Below are 19,117 nucleotides of genomic sequence, written 5' to 3' on the forward strand. Positions count from 1 at the left end.
AGAATCACAGCGGTTCTACTGTCCCCGGTGGTGGAGCAGGACAGGAGGCTGAGCTGACCACTGCTGCATGGCTCCTTTCATCTTCCTTTATTACCGGTTTTACCAGTGAACATGTCTTTTAGCTCGCACAAGGTTCAGGACCATATGCACGTTCATCAGTCAGGTTCTTTGTGATAATAACTTCTTAAATAATGAGAAATTAAAGCATTGATATAGGAGTGCTGGAAATGTTTGGAACCTTGTGGTCACCGCTTTGCTTTGTTACCTCCGCCAAGGAGGTTACGTTTCTATGTCAGTTGGTTTGTTTGTGCACAAGAAGACACAAAAACGACTCAGTGGATTTGGAGGACACTTGGTGGAAGGATGGTGTTTGGGTCACATAAGAGCCCATTCGATTTTAGCTCAGATCTGGATCGCAGGTGAATTTATTTCCACTTTCTTTAACATTTTGACATTTGCCTTGATTTCTCAGAGAATATTCCATGGATCTTGATGAAGGGAATCACCCGTAGGGAGTGTGTGAAGTTGATGCATGATTGATTGAATTTAAGGGGACCGTTGGGCCTTGGCAGAGGTGTGTGTTCTGCTGAGCGCCATTTCTGGTTTGTTGGTTGGTGTGTTTGCTTGTTTGTCTCCTGGATTACACAAAACGGATTTCAGCGAAGGTTGGTGAAAGGACAGGGGATGGGCCAAGAAAGAACCCGTTTGAATGTTGGCACAGATCTGGACAAAGGGGCAAAATGTATCTCTTTCTTCAACACTGCTGGTTAGAGCACTTTGATGTGTAATTTATTGACTTTAGTGATTAATACTCTACATCTAAACATAATTAGGGGAATGATATCATTGCCTTTTTGGAATGTGGTGCACATCCAAGTAAAAAACTGGTTCTAACGGGTTTCCATGCTGTTCAATAAGGGGACTGTTGAGGTATGTGTTCTGCTAAGACCAATTTTTCTTGGGAAGTAAAAGGAAACACAGTTCAGCACCTTCAAATTAAAACGTTAAATAGATGAAATAGCGTTCGGACAAAGCTCCAGTCTGTTAGGTACAGTGTAAAATGTTTATATGGGCTAAGTCAGCTTCTTCACACTCCATTGTAGCTCCTTATATGTCTCACTGATCTCCTTCACTGCTGACAACTGTAACCGGATGAGTATAAAAACACAGTATCTGTCTCTGTGGCATTTTTCATGCTCCTCACAGAGGCAGGAATGAATAATATGAATGACAAGTATCTCATCATGTATCAATTACATCACTGCCATACCAAATACCCTCCTGACAGTCCTAAACAAGCTCACACTGTCCTGAAGGATGTGTGAGCTTTACAGTACCACGGCCGTTTTCATCGCAATTATTCCCCATCCACACGCAATCACATCAAATGCGCCGGGCTATATCTTACTAATTGTTGATTCTTTTGACCCCAATTTATTCTAAGTTGCTTTATCTTAATTTTCTGCTTGGTTTCATTTTGTTGATTTCTATATAAATATTCGAGGCAAAGATCATTATCAGAAATGACTCGTTGGAGGAGTGGGAGCTCGTGACTGGTTTACTTGTGACTTTCTAATTACCACACGGAGCCAAAGGAAAAGCAGGACCCCGACGCCAACGGTCCAAGTGCAATGAGAAGGGCAGCAGTGTACACACATCATTACACTCAGACAGAAGGCAAATACATTCATCTTTCTGACAGAGGGCGTTTGTGATGGAGCCTTTAAGTGGCAATCTTGATATATTTCACTTGAATAAATATCTGTTAAGTCGCTATCTGTCGCTGAATGAGGTAACACAGTGGTGATTGAGCCTATGGCTCGCTGATGAAAATACTGCAACAGTTATATATTTGCAGGGGAGTAATGGAACAAGAAGGAGCAGCCACAGTGAGACGTTAGAGGACGAGCTGCAGGCGACAGGCTGCACACCTCCAGCATCTCAGCGAGGAAAGCGCCTCCTCTAACTGTGTCCTGCTGTTCCCAGAAAATCAAATCACAGTTGCTCACAGAATGATGGAAAAAGCCAATTATTGCTCGACTTCTTTATCAAAATGACATTAATTTGTTTTACTGTCCTCAGAATGATGTGAGCTGTAGTAGTGATCTGCATGTGCTGTTACCACCAGTGAATCTCCTCACATGCTTGTTTAGTATCTTAATATTTGTACAATTGCCATTTTTTCTGAAGTTAAAAAGCTCTTATAGACCATCATAGCAATGACTATAACCTACACAATTAAAGTTTAAAACTGGAGACAAACTATGGTGGTGGTCATTGCATATACAAAACCGTGGTAACTTATATATTTTTAATTTGCTCCTTATTTACTGAATTCAAAATTATCTATGGATTACAAAATGACACAAATGAGTGTATGTCTGGCTCTGGCACATCTATGATGACGGTGTGGTTAAGGTTTTTAAAGTTTGACCAAAAAGTTAATCTAGCTATTTCTGGAGCTTTCAATCACAATCAAAAGAAAGTTTCAGTAGATAGAATTAAGGAGACAAATGGGTAAAACGTAGACTTTACATTGAGATTTCTATTTCTGAGGTCAAAAATGTCAGTTTTTGAGTAATGCTTGGAAACAGCGATGACTGGCACACAAATGAAAATTTCACCATTATGGTTTAAGAAAATCAATCTTGACTTTTGGTTGGAGGCAAAACATACACATCTTACAATATATCTGAATTTGTCCAGACCTCCTTGAGGTGGATGGAAACCTGAATACATGAGGTTGAAGGGGAATCTGTTCAACTGTCTGCTCCACCAGAAGTTGATGCAGTGTATTTCGAAGGAGGTTGTGTCTTTATGTGTGAACTCGGCGACTCATTCACTTGACAATACCTGTATGTTTGTGAGTAGGGTCTCTATTGATGACAAGCCATCTGGGAAGAGGAATGGTGAGGGGAAGCCGGGAGGTAGAGCCTGTCCAGCCAACGACAACCTCTCGTAGCTGTCTCTCGCTGTCGGGGTGCACAACAGGTTGTCCTCTGCAGAGAAAAGAGGAAGCATTGACAATTACTCAAAAGAATTGTATTTATGCAAATATAAATGAGCAAAGTAGAATATGTGAGCAGTTTTCTGTCATGCTGACACATATTGACCCAGTGGCACACACTGGGTATGTATTGCTCTCCAACAGCCAATCCCTGCCCTCCCTTTAAGTTTTAAACATGGTGCACAAGCAGGGTCAAAATGTGGGGTTAAACAATATCAACCAGGAGATAAATCCAGCTTCATTTAAGAGATGTCATGTGGACTCCAAAATCAGAAGCAGGCCTGCAGTTTGGACCCCAGAGGCTCGGGCTTCCTTTGTGTACGCACGCACGAGTGCCTGTCAAACCTTAGATGACATCATACTCCATTCATCACCGGCAGAGGGGTAGGGCCCTGCCATCTGCTGTCCAGCCTCCTCTCCGGGCCTCAGAGGAGGGAAGAGGAGCAGGAGAGGGAGGGAGGGAAAGCAGGAGGCGAGCCCGGCAGACGCAGATCCAGCCTGGTCAAACTAAAACAGTGTGTCAGACTCTGGCGTTTGTTGTGCCATCAGATCCGACACATGTTTCTGTCCAGTGAGCGTTTATCAGGCCAACAATTTGGTAAGTGCTACCATCTTGCGCCGAGACGGTTTATTAAACACATCCAGTGTAAAAAAGGTCTCGGTAGGAAGTCTGCACCATCAGCTGCTTAATTGTTAATTTAATGAAAGTAGGGGAAAGTTTTATTTGTAATGTGGAACCCTGACTGTGTTGTGCACATCCCCTCTCTGCTCTCATCCACTATTCATTTCTGTTTATGTGGCAGGCTGCGTCTTGTACATACAGCGAGTGGAGCTGAGCAGCCCTGCCTCTCCCTCCCATCAATATTCACCGACGCCAGCCAAGTGCTGGGAACAGCTGGTCTTACATTAATTAGTTTAAAGTATTTATTTCACCCATCCTCGGAGCAGATTGAGCAAAAACATTGGAGATTATTTCAAGCATCTGCAAATGCCCTGGAAACATCTCTGCGCCAAAAGTCGAGTGTTAGGATTCACAGTTTAGTTTAGTAATTTGGAGAATGTTTTTTTTCCCCCTCTCTCTCTCTCTGCGAGGGGAAGACGGTGAAATATGCACCGCTGGTCCGTGGAGAGCGTAAACAACCTTTCTCCTCTTTCAGATGGAGTTCACTCCTGTTGATTAATTAGAATGGATGGTTGCCTAATGGATTAAAATTTGTTTATAATTTGACTTCATAAAAATAATGAATTGCCTACTTTTAAGAAGCCACTCCGGTGGTAATTTGTTTTGTTTGGTGCAGTCCTGTCGGCGTTCTGAGGTGGGCGTCTGGGTGGAGATGTGAAGCGCACTCTCCTCACACAGTGGCAAAGCATGAAAGTCCCATTTTATCTCAATAACATAACTAATCAAAGATCAAAAGCATTACAGTTGGCTCCAGCTCAGGCTGATATAGACGTATTGCGTGCATTATATGCATGCATCACCCACCTCCAATAAAATCACCATAACAACTAGAGACGTTAGTAGACCTCTGGGAAAGGTCTGCTGTTGTAGCTTTGTAATTGATTTGTACTGTAGGCACTTTGTCCCTTATTTAGTGTTGGCATTAATCATAAATCATTGCTTTAACAAACTCCGGCTTCCCACTCAGCAGGCCTCCCCTGCAACACAATGTTGGATCACACAGAATATTTGATGGCTTTGTTGCAGGGGAAACAACCTGTCATGCTCTGGGAAAAGCAAACAGCGTGTTTTGTTCGACAGACTCCAACTACCGTACAGCACCACTTGTCAGATAACATTTCCACCAGGAGCTGTGCGTAAAAAGTGGCACTTTCATGGGGGAGAAAAAAAAGAAAAAAGCAATGGGAAGCTAATAAGTGACTAATTCAATCAATATAATCAAAGCTGGCTTAATGAAACTCAAGCGCAAATTGTAGCAAACACGACGCAGATCTGTGGTTTCTGTGCTTCTAATGTTATCCCCCTCCTGCTAGTTCTCCCGGTGCCTGGCTGCAAATCCTGGCATGTGTTTGCATGTTTATTTCTCACCATCGCTCCAGAATCATTGACTTCAACTTAATTACAGCGACAGGCGTTGGAGTGATGGGGGCCAGTGGAATGGAGTACTCTGTTTCCAGGTGATATTTCTCCACTAGCAGGGCTGCCAGCCGCAGCTGTGACAGCCTCTTGTGCTTACCGTACGGTAAAGGTACAGTTAAGGCCCTGACTATGAAATACTGCGTGGAAAAACACTCGCAGGTCACCCCTGTCACAAATAACATTTCATGCACAACTGTTTCGGCGGATAATAGGAGCCACAAATAAAAATGGGACGCTGTAAATACAATGCATTCTGAATGAAATGCCATAATTTAAAACAAAGTCCCCCTCCTCCCTCCGTCCTCCTCCTCCACCCTGCTCTCAATAGCTGCAGAGGGAGTCCTTGACAGTGTGCTAGCGATGATGAATCACCTATCCAGTTAATTTTCTCACTCCTCATGTGTTGTGCTGCTAAAACAGGGGCCCAGGAATTGACTTGACAAACTATGAATGTAAAAAATATCACTTGGAGGGATCTGGGCTTATCTCCAATTTACATGTTATTAGATTTGTGTTGCGAGCGGCACTTGGACCTGGCAAAGCTGAGGCAAAAAAGATGGGGCACATGATAAGCAGAGATAAAACATGTCTAAAACCCACTTGAAAGCCTTTGAAATATTTGATGGAAAGTCGCGGGGAGTGGGGAGAGAGGAGCGGAGGAAACTGGCCTGATTTAAAATGTGACAGACACACATTGCAATCTGTGGTAAATCTAGAAGAAACCTTGGGAAATTTAGCTGCAATCTCGGGATAAATAGCTGTAATTGACCTTGGGAGTTGAAAATGTGCCATATGTTTCTGGTTCCTGTGTTTGAAACTGGGTCCCTCAGGACATTTCAGCAGAGTCCTCACACGAAGGCGGCGTGAGCGGGAGGAGAGGAAGATACAGACAGACACACACCAAAAAGGAGAGAGGGAGAAGGGGACGAGGTGGATGCCGGGACGGAGAGATAGATGGCTGAAGACAGAAGATGGATGGATAGATAGGTGAGGCAGAGTCTGAGGAAAGAGGAGGCCGGGAAAAAAATGGGTGTGTGGAGAATGAAGGGGCGACAGGGAGGAAGAGAGATAGGAGAGAGGGAAAGAGAGAGGGAGGGAGTGCAGAGGTACATTTGGCCAGCCAGTCAGTGTGATATATTGACAGGTGAAGCCTTTGTCCTTGCAAACCTGTGTTCCTCCCAGCAGGAGCACTGAATGCTAAACCTGGGCGGTTGTCAGCGCCGCCAACACAAAGCAATGCACTGCTTCTCGCTGCACAATTACATTTGATTTGACCTGCCAGGGCTGCGGAGAAACCAGCCTCCTTCAAATGGAGTAGTTATGACCTCTCGGACGGCCATTAGCAGCCGACGCAGCATTATTCCACCTGCACTTAAAAGCACCGGATTTGGAAAAATCTTGTCAAGGGAAATATCTGTCTTCTGGTACAAACGCAGCGATGCAGAGCTGGGCAAAAAAAAAAAAAAAAGTAGTTGCATGCAATTTGAGCACTTTAAAAAAACATGAGGCAGTCTGGCTTATCTTCCAAATGATGTCTGCACTCTGAGGGGTGTTTGAGGCGAATACATTCTGCTTAAACCGTCTGATACTTTTAAACAGGATGTCAGGGGCTTACTTTAATAAATGGATATATTGTATATTTCTTGTTTTTAAATTAAAATCACTGCCCCGTTGTGACAGCGGCTGTCCATGTGATAAGAAAATTATTCACGATACCTGGACGAGAAAATTGTACACGATAGTATATAATCAAACTACTGGAGGGTAAGATTGACTTGCAGGCACACTTTCCCTCAAAGTGCGGAAAAACCTAGTGGAAACACCGAGGGGAACGTGTGTGATGATCCATACAAGACGAATTCCTTTGGAGTGACTATCGCTTGCATATGTTGTGTGTATGTGTGGGTAATGTTCTGTACACACGCTGCAGACAGAGGAAACACACAAGCAAGCAGATGTATGCAAACAAAAGAAAACCTTCGAACACACGCACGCCCATTACACACACATGGATGGCGCACGCACTAATGTGCCCTCATCACATTTAAGCTAATTTCCTTTTCATCACGGAGAGAGGAAAATGAGTGTTTGCCCCATCCCTGCTGGGGGACAAAGTCAAGAGCCCCGGTCGGTTTGGGCTAGATTAACAGGTAACATTTGGCTCCCACTCTCTTATCACAGCATGAAAATCAAACCGCATGTTTTCCTCTATCGCTCTCTTCTTTCTCCCCTCACTAATGTTCCCTTCACTTAGAGATGAAATCGCTTGATGCACAAACCCATTTGGAGAGAGGAGAGAAGGTGAGCGGGATAATCAGGCTGGCCACTGGGCCGTGTTTCCTAAATGCTCTCCAAAACATTACTGTGCACAGGCATAAAATTAGCGGCGGGACCTTAAAATGTTGACATTTAGCATGACTTTTTGGAGAGTGACACCCTCATATTTTCTTGTAGGATATCATTAAATTTCAACTGCCCTATGGCTGTGCCTTTCCATTAATAACCAATTCAGGGTGTCACTTCTCCCACTCTGGCGCACACTCCCTCTCTCGCCACCTTTTTAAAGTAATGAGTCCATTGCTTTGCCTTAATAAATTGAATCGTATTCTCAAGGCCGTATGAAGACAGAGCCACAGATGGACAGGCTGCGTGGAAGGAAATAACCATAAATCCTTTACTGTCAGAACGGCAGACTGAGGTGACAAAAGACAATCACAATGCTCAATTGGGATCTGGCTGAGTTAAGAGAAGACACAGTGAAAAGGCTGATTCTCTCTGTTAAGAGAATAAAAGCCGGCTAATGATTAAAGTGAAGAATCTAATCATGCTTCTAGATTAAAATACTGACACCTGCTTGCCCATTGTATTCTCCTTTCTACATTATATATATATAACACCACCAACTGTAAAGAAAATGATCGAGTACAAATGGCTCCTTCTTGTGCACAGATTATGATATTATGGTTCAAACGGTTGAAAATAGATGACATTTTTTAAATGGACAAAAAACCGAAGCAAGCGAGAGAGAGAGCGAGAGAGATGGAAGCAGAGAGAGCAGGAGGCTTGGGACCCGAATCCATGTTGACTTCCATTCAGGAGGAAGATATCTTGTCTTTTTATGCGGCCCATGTCATATTTATTGCATAAAGGTCAGAGTGTTCATTTGTTCAAAGTCAGCGTTTTCCCTCTCTCCTCTCCTCCATGTAATAAATGCAGGGGCTATGTCATTATCGGACCTCTGAGGATTACAGGCTTGGCTGACTGTGATGACTGCATAAAAGCACACAGGACTTTTGTTTCTGCCAGCGCACCTTCAAATGAGCTCTTAAAGTGAACAGTGGCGGAGACAAAATGGCATTTTGTAGAGAGCCGGTCGCAGTCGGGGCACTCCAAACAGAGCGGCACGAGGCGGGCGGAGGTGAGAGATCACGGCGCTAAATCCGCGACCTTAGTTTTTTCCAGATTAACGAGGAGGGTAAGGTTCAGGATGGAGGGTAAAACACAGAGGGAGTGACAGCCGGGGAGACTTCAATAGATTTCTCTAATTCATCTATTGACGATGAGCCCAACGTGTCGGGAGGATAATTCTCGGGGAAGGACATTCTAGCGAGTCACTTTGAAGGTGTTTGGATTGTCTTTGCATATTGACTCGTCGACCAGGTCCATCTATTGACAGACGAATCCCAGAGATTAAATTGGACTCAACTATTGATGGGCTGTTTTGGCTGAATCATTCCCATTTCAGAGGGGGATCATTTGTACTGTATACCCCGCTAATCTCTCTGACCCACTAATCATCCAGCCATTTATTTCTCACTCTTTGTTTAGTTCTCCTTTGTTTAGCATTTATTAATTCATTAGAGCAACTTCTCATGCAGCTTAACTTAGACAGTGACTGGGGAGCCCTGTTTCCGCCCGATAGCAGCGTGCATTCCCGCAAAACGTGCCGCCGAATGTGCGCCCGACATCACAATGCACACGCCAATTACATATTGATAATTAAGCATTCGAACAAACAAACAGAGAGGAAATCCCCTCGTAATCACCAGGTTTTAATGGAACAAGCATTAGCTCGGTGTGGTTGTGGCCAGATAGCCCTGCTGTTAGATCATAGCTTCCCCGGCGTTTTGCGAGGGGAGGGACGGGGACGTGCATCGGTGTCATTGCCTGGCATTGCAATCCTACGGGGAGACGCTGTGCCGTTCTGCTAACTGCTGAACGGGCGTCGACGCAGCCTGGCGCTAATCCAGGCTGGATATACTGAGCTGCTTTTAAACGGAGATGAAAGAACAAAAGAGGAAACGGGAAATGTAAACTTTAAAAGGCCTGGCTTAGGAGCACTCACTGCGTGGCTGCCTGGTGCAGACGCTCCAAAATGGATGCAAATCCATTAGCGGACCCGGTTTCACAGTTATAAAAATACTTAAGGGGTTTTAATAGGAGCAACGTGTTAAACGTGTGGAAATCTGTTTTGATAACATTATTCATAACGCTGCCTTTGCGCTGTGTGAATTAATAACACTTCATTTACAGACGGAAGAAAGCTGGCATGGTATTTCCAGTTAAAGAGATTAATTTTTAAACACCTAATTGACAAGCAGGGGTTAGGCAGGATAAGCAACAGACTGTACGGCTGCAGCTGCAAAGTCAAGGTGACTGGAAGACTCAGAGAAAGGCTTTCAGAACGCAGAATAGAGCGAGCGGAGAGGGAGGGAGTGAAGAGAATTAGTCCTCAAGCACTTTTCCCTCCGCCCCTATTCTTCCTCTCTTTATTAGGAATGATTTACTTTCGCAGTGAAAGGATATAAAAGCTCAAGTATAGCGGCGTAATTATCGCAGAGTGAAAATTTAAAGGTTTGACTCACAATGTCCTCAAGTCAGCGAGCAGACTGCCAGATGATAAGAGTGACTGTGTTCGACACTCGGCATCCAATTGGTTGTGTTTTATGGGCTTTGCCAAGGAAGAGCACACAAACAGCACTCGGCTCCGCAAGTCTGTAAACATGATGGACTGTGGCAAACTACCAGGGCTGGTGTTTACCTTGGCAGAGCCTGGCCCTGGCATGTCGGTAGCATCACTTAATTACTGTTTACATGTAAATATTAAATTATACAAACAACCCCACAGAATGTCTCCAAAAAAAAAAAAAAACGAGTACAGAACTACACACAGCCAGGGTCAACCTTATCTGTCCGCAACAGTTGCCACTGCGAAGATGTGAATTGTTTTGAATCGCAAATTTCCCGCATTGTACATAATCTTCATAATTGTTAAATGCTGTTGTCCAAGGGCGTTTGGGTAAATATGCCCCGGGAATCTGCATAATAGCAGATGCTCAGATATGTAAAGTGCACCTTGTGTTCTCGGGGAGAGCGAGAGAGAAGGAGAGAGAAAAAAAAGAAGAAAGAAGGTTATTGTTCCAAACAGTTTTATCAGGAGCACGGGGCTGTGATCATTAAGACCACCGTCGTCAGAACCAATAGATGACTGCTTTGATTACAGACCTGTTTCCTCAGCGGCCACAGCAGCAGATACAGCAGAGCGCCGGTGCCTACTGTGCATCTCTGGTATGGCTGAGTAAAGCACTTGTTCATTCGCAGTGAAGGGTAACATGAAACAGGCCTCAGCTCTTCTGATGGACAGGGAGATTTCACCTTCGCCAGTGAATGATAATGCATTATTAAATTTGCCTCTCTGCTCACTAGATACACTTAGCTGACCACAGCATATTTATCTCCCCATCCGAGGCTCACGTCTTGGCAGGAGAAAGCATTCTGTCACTTTTGAGGCATTTCAAAGATTAAAAAGAACCTCTCTCTTTTCAACGTCCCTAAAAGCATCCCCCCCTTTGCCTCAGTGAAATGTGATTAGCAGGAGATGGTGTCACGCAATGGAACATTCATGAGGGGGAGAACAAATATCCAAATGAACTCCCGTGTCCTCGAGGAATAGCCCCTCTCTGCACCATCAGCAATCTCGCTCACATGGGCCTGGTGGGGGGGGGGGGGAGAAATTTGATTGATCCTCTATTGAATTATTTTTTTGCACTCTTTCATTTCAACAGGACGCACTGACAAGTTGTTTGATCACAAAGCATTATTGTCTGCCAAGTCACATTTCAGGGTTGTGATGGCTAATGATCTTGCCTCCTGACTTGGGGAAAAGTCAGGTAGTCAGCATGTGTTTGAAGCTCGCAACGCCAAGGACGTCGCGAGGACCGAGCAAAACACTATGCATTAAAGTCAGAAAGATGAAGAGAGGTGCGCTTACACGGAACGTATCGAACTTTTAATGATACTGTGCAGAGATACCATCAATGTCAGGGAAATATTTACAACGCGAGGAAGAGCACAGGGCTGCAGCGGAAAGTTTCGCCTGACCCAAAGTCCCCCTGACTTCCTTTTTATCGTTGCAAATGCTTATGCACAAAAAGGAAAAAGAACAAAGACCTCAAAGGCTAGAAATCACTTTTTCATCTTTTTTTTTTTAACTATAGCCCCTCTGTCTGCATGAGACCAGCAGCGTGCACGGGCCCCTGCCCAAAGCCGCTTTATGGTAATTGAGTGTGACACCGGTACCTGCTCCACTTCATCATCAGACTGTAAACCGGGACTACAGACGCTGCACAGCGCGGCAGCTCTGTGAGCACATCAGCCGGACACGGAGGCAGCATCCTGACAAAGAAAAGGCGTGGCAAATCGGCTTTGTCCATTGTGGTCACGCCGGCTGCTCGGTGCATCAGCGATCGCTCAGACGATAGCAGGTATGAAAGGATGCAACTCTTGGTGACATAATACACCGCAGGCTTCCATTTGTGCTGGGGAGGACATTACGAGTGCATCTCCTGTTGTGTCAACAAGGATATATAACGTTTACCGGGGAAGTGCCAATATCATATTACCGGTGATTCACCCCGCTTTTAAAATATGGTTTACAGAATCAGTTTACACGCTGTAGATGCCTCCGACTCTCCGGTCAGGCGTTTCAGCTCAGTGTAAAAGAGATGTGGCGTGTTTAACTGCATTGGGAAGTGGGGAAATTTGTTATTGGCAAAATGCTTCAACTGCCACATGGTATTTAAAGAAAAACTCGTACACTTCAACGTACATGCATATGGCTTGCGTTACAAACACCTTTTCCCCAAGGAGGGGAAAAAAATGATGTCAAAGTGTTTGATGTCCAAAGTGAGTTTACAGCCAAAGGCTTCCGTACATTTCAAATTTCCCCTTGTTTGTCAGCTACCTGCTGTTTCACGAGACAGAGGCTTGTCGGAAGCTATCGCCACAGACTTTCTGTTTGAAGCAATTCAATTAGTCACATGTGAGATAACACTTAGCTTTCTACTAAGCTTTCTTTTCTTCTTCCTGCTCACACATCGTCTAATCTCCCTTTTTTTTCTCAGGCCAAAATTTGGACAAAAAATAATCAAGTTCAAACAACAGCCCAAAAAAGAAAAACCTACCATCTGGTTTTTCTCTGCACTGGGTGACACAACTTTGGAAACGGTCTTTTTTAAGACAACAACAAACAGCCTTTGTCCTTCATCACAAGAGATTACATGAAAAAGATGAGACGTGTTGGTAGGATGTGAGTGATGTGACATTATAGTGGCTGTCTCGGAGGCGTCTGGCCATTTCAAATCGCCACCATACGAGCGGGGGGGCACTGTAAAAATCCTTCCTCTGCACCTAGCGTGCTCACTCCCCTCTTGCATTGCGAGAGATTAATTTAATGCTCTGCCAAGATCATAAAGATCAAACAAGTGGAGAGATATCATTAAACCATTGGAATGTTATCTCATTTATCCAAACAAACTGATGCGATGAACAAGCCTAATTAAAAAACTCACCATAAACAAAGCTGCGGATGGTGAGGCCTCTCCCCTCTTTTAACAATGGAACACATTTATTATATTAATCTAATGCATCATGTATCATATCATTACAGTTCAATATATCTATCATTAATTTTATTCCCTTCACTTAAAGCTTTTATTGGAATTACTTTGGTTATTAGTTGGTTCTAATGTATTGGTTACCTCTGAATCTGGCTGCTACAATCTCTCTTATCTCGCTGCATAAACCTGTGCATGTTATTCAAATTGCCTCATTTATTATGATAGCTTCCTCATGTAAATTGTGCTGACTGCTCGCCCTTGCACAGTCCTCATTAGACTAATGAAAACCTTCAAACGAAAAAACTAAACAACCTGCCAAATAAAGGTCTGGGGTTATTATGAAAATTACAACTGTGGGAGCCGGGAGAAGCTCTCTTCATTAATTCATGCTCAGCAAATTGGTAACTAATTTAGTTGCACTCCTCTGCATTAATGGGTTATTTTATAAAAATGTTTTCCACAGCCTGAGACCTCTGGTGCACACGCTGGAGAGCTCGGAATCCTAATCAAGTCCGGTGACATATTAGGAATTGACAATCTCAGAGATAATACAGTGTGTGTTTGTCAGGAGGCGCGTGCGGGTCAACCGTCGAGAATTGGTGTGGATTGCCTGGTCATTTGCTTTCCCCTCTAATATTGCGCAGGAATTACAGTCCATTTGTGTTGATTATGTGAGTTTAGAGGAGGCACTTCAGTTAAGATGTAAGATCTCCGCTGCCGAGGAAACATTCAGTTGATTTAGTGTGTGGATACTTGGTTAAATCTTCTTTCTCTCTGCTTGTGTTTGCCTCAATCCCCCCCCCCCCCCCCCCACACACACATCCAAACATACTTACCCGCACGCACACGCACACGCACGCACACACATGCACATAGAGAGACAGTTTGTGACCCATAAATTCAGCTCATGATCCTGCTAATTATTACTATTCACTGCTTCACACCCTTTGAGTGAAGGTCTAACACTGATCTCCACGTCAGCCGTGCCAACAGGGAACATACAGCCCAATGATTTCCATAGTGGTTTTAATATCATTATCAGCCTCACCCCACCCTGCATCACCCAGTACAGCTCTGCTAAAACCAACAGAGAATACTAAATTCTATTATTTGCTTCATTTTGTATTTAATCCGCCACGCTTAGTAGATTTCTATCAGTTTCTTTCATTTTCCTTTTCTTTTTTTCTTCTTCTTCTTCGCCAAGCAAAACTATAATTAAATAAGCCCGGCAATTAATAATAAAAAACATTTACTCGGGACAATGAGAACATTGGGATTCTAACCTCCAGATCACAGTTGGTGGGGAGTTGCACATGTGAGCACCACATGTGACGGCTCATTATTTACCACATCTATGTAAATAAGAATGTTTTTGTTGTACATTCAAAACAGGTCAAATACAAATTAATCCGAAATGCATATAAAAAAAAGCGATGTCAAAACACATGACACTTTTTTCTGGTTCTTATAGTCAGTAGCTCTGTGTAATTAATGACTGAACATAGAGACTGAACAGCAGCTCTTATACTTTCTCTTTGCCCCTGTTTGTTTTTTAAACGTGAGAACATTTCAGGAGATCTACATCTGTTTAGTGTGACTGCTGTGAACAGCAGGGCTCATGGGTGCATGAGAACATAACATCTGAGTGACAGTTTATTGAAAGTGGTGCAGGCAACATGGAGACTTGTTCAAAGCACTGCTCTTTATCTTTAGATTCGATGGTGATGAAATGTGATCATAGCAGATGTAATGTAGAACAGACCTATGCTGTAAATATACCATATAACAGTTATAAGGTTTTCCCTTCTTAATTGAATACTCATTGGGAAAAAAAACTAAAATAGCAAGCTACATACAGAAAGAAGAACTAGCTGTACTCATCACAACCAATGGACTCTTCCATTGGTGACACCTAAACTAAATATCTCCTCCTGCCTGTCTTGATTTTGTAATATTAACTGGTCTAGGTTTGACAAACCTTTTCCGCTTGCATTTAGACTTAGACTTCAACCATTGTTTTCTGAACCTATTCCCAGAATTACATCTGATATTATCAGCTGTTAGAATAGATGAAGAATGCAGTCGCTTGGATCGGACTTGATTTGGAAACATTTAACAGAATGAAATAAAGCTCCAAATTAGTTGTCTATACCTTATATACTATATATATTTTTTAATTCAAGTTAACTCACCTTTGTCAGCATGCATCCTCTTTGCTTCGTGGCTCATGTCGTGGGCCAGGTCTCCCTCTTTCGGTCCAGGTGGCATGTTGGGGGACAGGCCGAGCAGGGCTTGGTTCATGGACAGGCCATTGTGGTGTGCAGCTGGAGTGATGAGACACAATGAATTCATGTTGAAGGTGCTTTTATTCTCTCTTTTTGTAAATTAGACAAAACAACAACGTGTGCAAAGTATTTTTTGGAGGTTTGCCGGCGTCACTAACTGTAGTATGAAGACGCACGTATCCTATCTGAGGAGCTCTCTGTGTGGGCTGGGGAGCTGGACACACTGCTGCTGCGGTGGGACGATGGGTGACTGCCCGGCCTCCTGTTGTCTTCTAAGGAGGGAGCAGGGGAGGGACTGTCCGGCACACGTTCTTGCAGCCCCTGCATCCACAGAAAACACCAGAAACACCCAAGATAAATATGCAGGTATAGGCTGAATCAGAAGCAGGAGACGTCTGAACTATCTATGAAACATCGCTGAGTACTGTTTTAAAATTTACCTTTATAACAGAGGTGACCATTCTGGAGGGCAGGCTCTGGCCCTGTGCTGCAGCCGCCATGTTTGCGATGGTGCTGAGGTGGTTCATCTGGCTCATCGCCATGGTGACAGAGGCTGGGGGCAGGCTGACTGGGATCAGGGGGTGTGGCATCATCATGAAGGGGAGTTCCAGGCCTGAGACACATGAAAAGGCTGTTGGTTACTCAATGATGCGTGTCATGAGTGAGATATTCACAGGGGAAACTTCAGCGGCTCTGTCGGAAAACTGTTAATCCAGTAATCAGACATTTCCTTCCACTGAGATATCCCTTTAAAATTGGCCTCCAATAACACTAAATCTTCACACCAGCGGTCCATCAGGAACAAAAATTGAATGATCTAAATTAATTGCTTCTTGGGTATCCTTCCATGTTAACATAATACACATAAATGTTTTACAATTTATGTTAATAATAGATTCTAGTGCAATAATAATAAAGAAAGAATGGGGATGGTAACCACAGTATACCCACAGTCATTCAAAGACCAAAGTTTACACAGCAGTAAAGTTGCATCAATTATTCCATGATGAATAAAAAGGGCACATTATGGAAATTGTCTCAATATTTACATATAAAAAATATCACCGTAAAAACAAAGGCAATCTTGAAAGCCATTACCCAAATGACTGGTTAAATGTGCTAATGACAAACAAGTACCGTCAGACTACACTGTGGCAATGACTTTAGGCTAATTATAGCGGTCTGTATTCCAGACCGGAGAGATAGAAGGCGTGAGCGAGACCAGAGAGAGTCACTTTTAGCTCGCTCACAATTACGGGATTTTCATTTCTCTCTCCCCTTTTCATATGCACACAAATTATTCCATTACAACATCAGACATATCGTACAAATGTTTTAAATTATTCAATTGCTGTCTGGCAATGGGACGCCTAATTGGGAAAACTGTAGACATTAGCAGTCTGAAAATGTAAAGAATGTCTAATAAAGATACCGTCGGGGGGGTTCGCAGTTAGTCAGACTGTGGCCCTGCACTGTGCTTCTGAATGGCTTAATGAAAACAAGCCAACTTTCAAAGGACACGGGCGCAGACAGAAGGTCAAAGCTAGGTGTCTGTTCCCCCCCCCCCCCCCCCCTCCCCCACCACCACCACAACGGAGGCAACCGTGCTCCTTCCACCCTCCGCTCTATGGGGACTTTGAACTGGCAGGATCAAAAGTGACTGGGAACAGTTTGGTCTCATTCCTCCACCGCTCAAACGCTTCCCTCAAACGCTTTAAAGAAAACCTCATAGACACTATTGGATCTGATTGAGCCTCTGTTGATTTTTCACTCCATTTTTTCTTTCTTTTTCTTGGCAGCAGGATTCAAGGTAAAAAGCTGCATGAAAGAAAGAAGAGGGGGGGGGGGGGGGACGCTGCACTACAGAAAGCTGATCCACAAAACAACTCCACTCTTCTTTTCCGACAAAACATCAGTAGCCAAAGGGCAAGGAGATCGGCATGGCGAAGCCTCTAAAGAGAAGGACACCGGTTGAAAATGAAAGGACATGAGAAGTACTCCTCTCCGTCATTCCCCTCCTTCCAAAAGAAGCATGGATTTCCATAAGAAAGATGGCCTGCAGTTTCTCAGCGGCGAGTATACCCAAACAATATAAAGCAAGGGGAGATTAAAGAAAGGCGGAAGCCAAGCAGCACCTTGTATCAGCGCCTCTGCCGTAGCTCAGACTGAATCAATTACTGCTCAGCAGGCTAAGCTCAATTAAAAAACACCACAGAGGGCCTGATTGTGGGGGTATTTACTATAGGACAACATGAAGAGGTCTAGGGTACCTATCAGCCTTCAAGGCCACTCAAGGGCCCGAGTGAAGAGACTTACTCTCTCTTTGAGATGGATACATTATGCCCATTCAATCAAATACAGCGCCTCGCATAAAGACGCATGCACCTCATTGGCCAAATGTTCTCCAAATCCATAAAGTATGAAAAGAGTTGGAGAATCCCCTAAAAAAATATCTACTCGGGGTAAATGACATTCCTCTACTGTTCGGGTTCTCCTCGCCGTAGCTTGTGCTCGTGGCCACGTGGATTTCAGCGATGTGTCGCCACCTGAAAGGCGGCCCGGTGGGGGGGAAACACTGGACCTCTGTTCCCTCCAGTGGGTATTAGTCTCGCTTTCACTGCCTGTCCAGCCCCTTTCATGTCGCCCCATCCTAAAGCGCTGTTTCTCCCATAAAGGCCCATTCAGGCCGCTGTAGGGTAACGTGCCACAGACCGACGAGGGTCCAGCAAATCCCTTTATTTGTCGCTGAAAGAGCCCAGGTGAGAAGGATATTGGTTTATTCATCCGACCTGGCATTTTTTGCAAGACAATCAAGTGTTTTTAGTTTCATTCATATGCAAGTTCCTGCCGTTTGCTGGATTTGTTCTTGTTAAATGAAGGGATTAAGAATAGCTGCAGTAAACATTCCTGAAGAATTTAAACTTGACAATAATACTCAAGAACAAGAAGGTCATGTTTTCACCACAGTCGGTTAATTGGTTGGTTAGATAGTCAGGAAGCAGTAATACACAAAAACTACAGGATGGATTACCATGGAACTTGGTGAAAGGATGTGGTGTGGGTCAGAAACAAACCTGTTAAATTATGGTGCAGATACGGATCAGGGGGCAGATCCAGGAATCTTTTAGGATCTTGATGAAAGAAAGAAATCAAAATATTAAGGTGACATGCAATGTAATGGGAATCTGGATCGATGAAATACAAATGCGATTTTTCACAAACAAACTATTGAGTCTCCTGCGCCGTCAAAGTTTCCCTGTTACTTTTGCAAATTCACATCAAACAAACATTCGTCAAACTCATTAATCACTTGGATATTGTGCAGATATTCCAGCGGGCAAACAGTCAGAAACATATTTGTCAGTTTCTGTTTATCTCCGACACAGAAGTTCAGACCTGATGAGAGGTGAATTCCCACAAGCGCCTCCCTCCCCCCCCCGCCCACCCTCCGCTCCTGAAGGGCATAAACAATACATTCAGAGTAATTTACCTGAAGTAAGCCTGAGGGACCTGCAAAGGTGAACTCCTATTTACCATCATTAAAACTACAAATCACTTAATACCAATATAAACAGCTCAGCTATTATGTTGTGCAGTGCTCGGGAGTTCGCGCATGGATAAGCAAAGATCTGGATCGCGGAGGATGAATTGAATGAATTAAAACAGCCCTTGGTAACAAGATGATTAAAAAGCTGTTACATCAGGACCAGACTGCGTCGGCTGACGATAGGTCCAACACTTAAAAGAATCACACCGGGAAAAAAAGAGAAAAGATTGAGCGTTGAATGTTTTAAAATGATTAAAGAGAGGGCAGTCATTTATTTTG

At 43.8% G+C, this 19,117-nt stretch overlaps 1 protein-coding gene across 1 annotated transcript in view; it reads right to left on the reverse strand.

Moving 5' to 3' along the window:
- Window positions 1–19,117, reverse strand: part of dachd (dachshund d) — a 101,869-nt gene that overhangs the window by 8,828 nt on the left and 73,924 nt on the right. Inside the window, exons 4-8 of the mRNA XM_053439356.1 lie at window positions 18,366–18,422; window positions 15,732–15,904; window positions 15,450–15,612; window positions 15,199–15,330; window positions 2,854–2,999 (exon numbers count right to left, since the gene is read on the reverse strand). Of these exons, the coding sequence (XP_053295331.1) occupies window positions 2,854–2,999; window positions 15,199–15,330; window positions 15,450–15,612; window positions 15,732–15,904; window positions 18,366–18,422 (671 nt within the window). The remainder of the gene's footprint in view (window positions 1–2,853; window positions 3,000–15,198; window positions 15,331–15,449; window positions 15,613–15,731; window positions 15,905–18,365; window positions 18,423–19,117) is intronic.

The sequence above is a fragment of the Pleuronectes platessa genome, chromosome 14, assembly GCF_947347685.1.
Source record: "Pleuronectes platessa chromosome 14, fPlePla1.1, whole genome shotgun sequence".
Lineage (NCBI taxonomy): Eukaryota > Metazoa > Chordata > Actinopteri > Pleuronectiformes > Pleuronectidae > Pleuronectes > Pleuronectes platessa.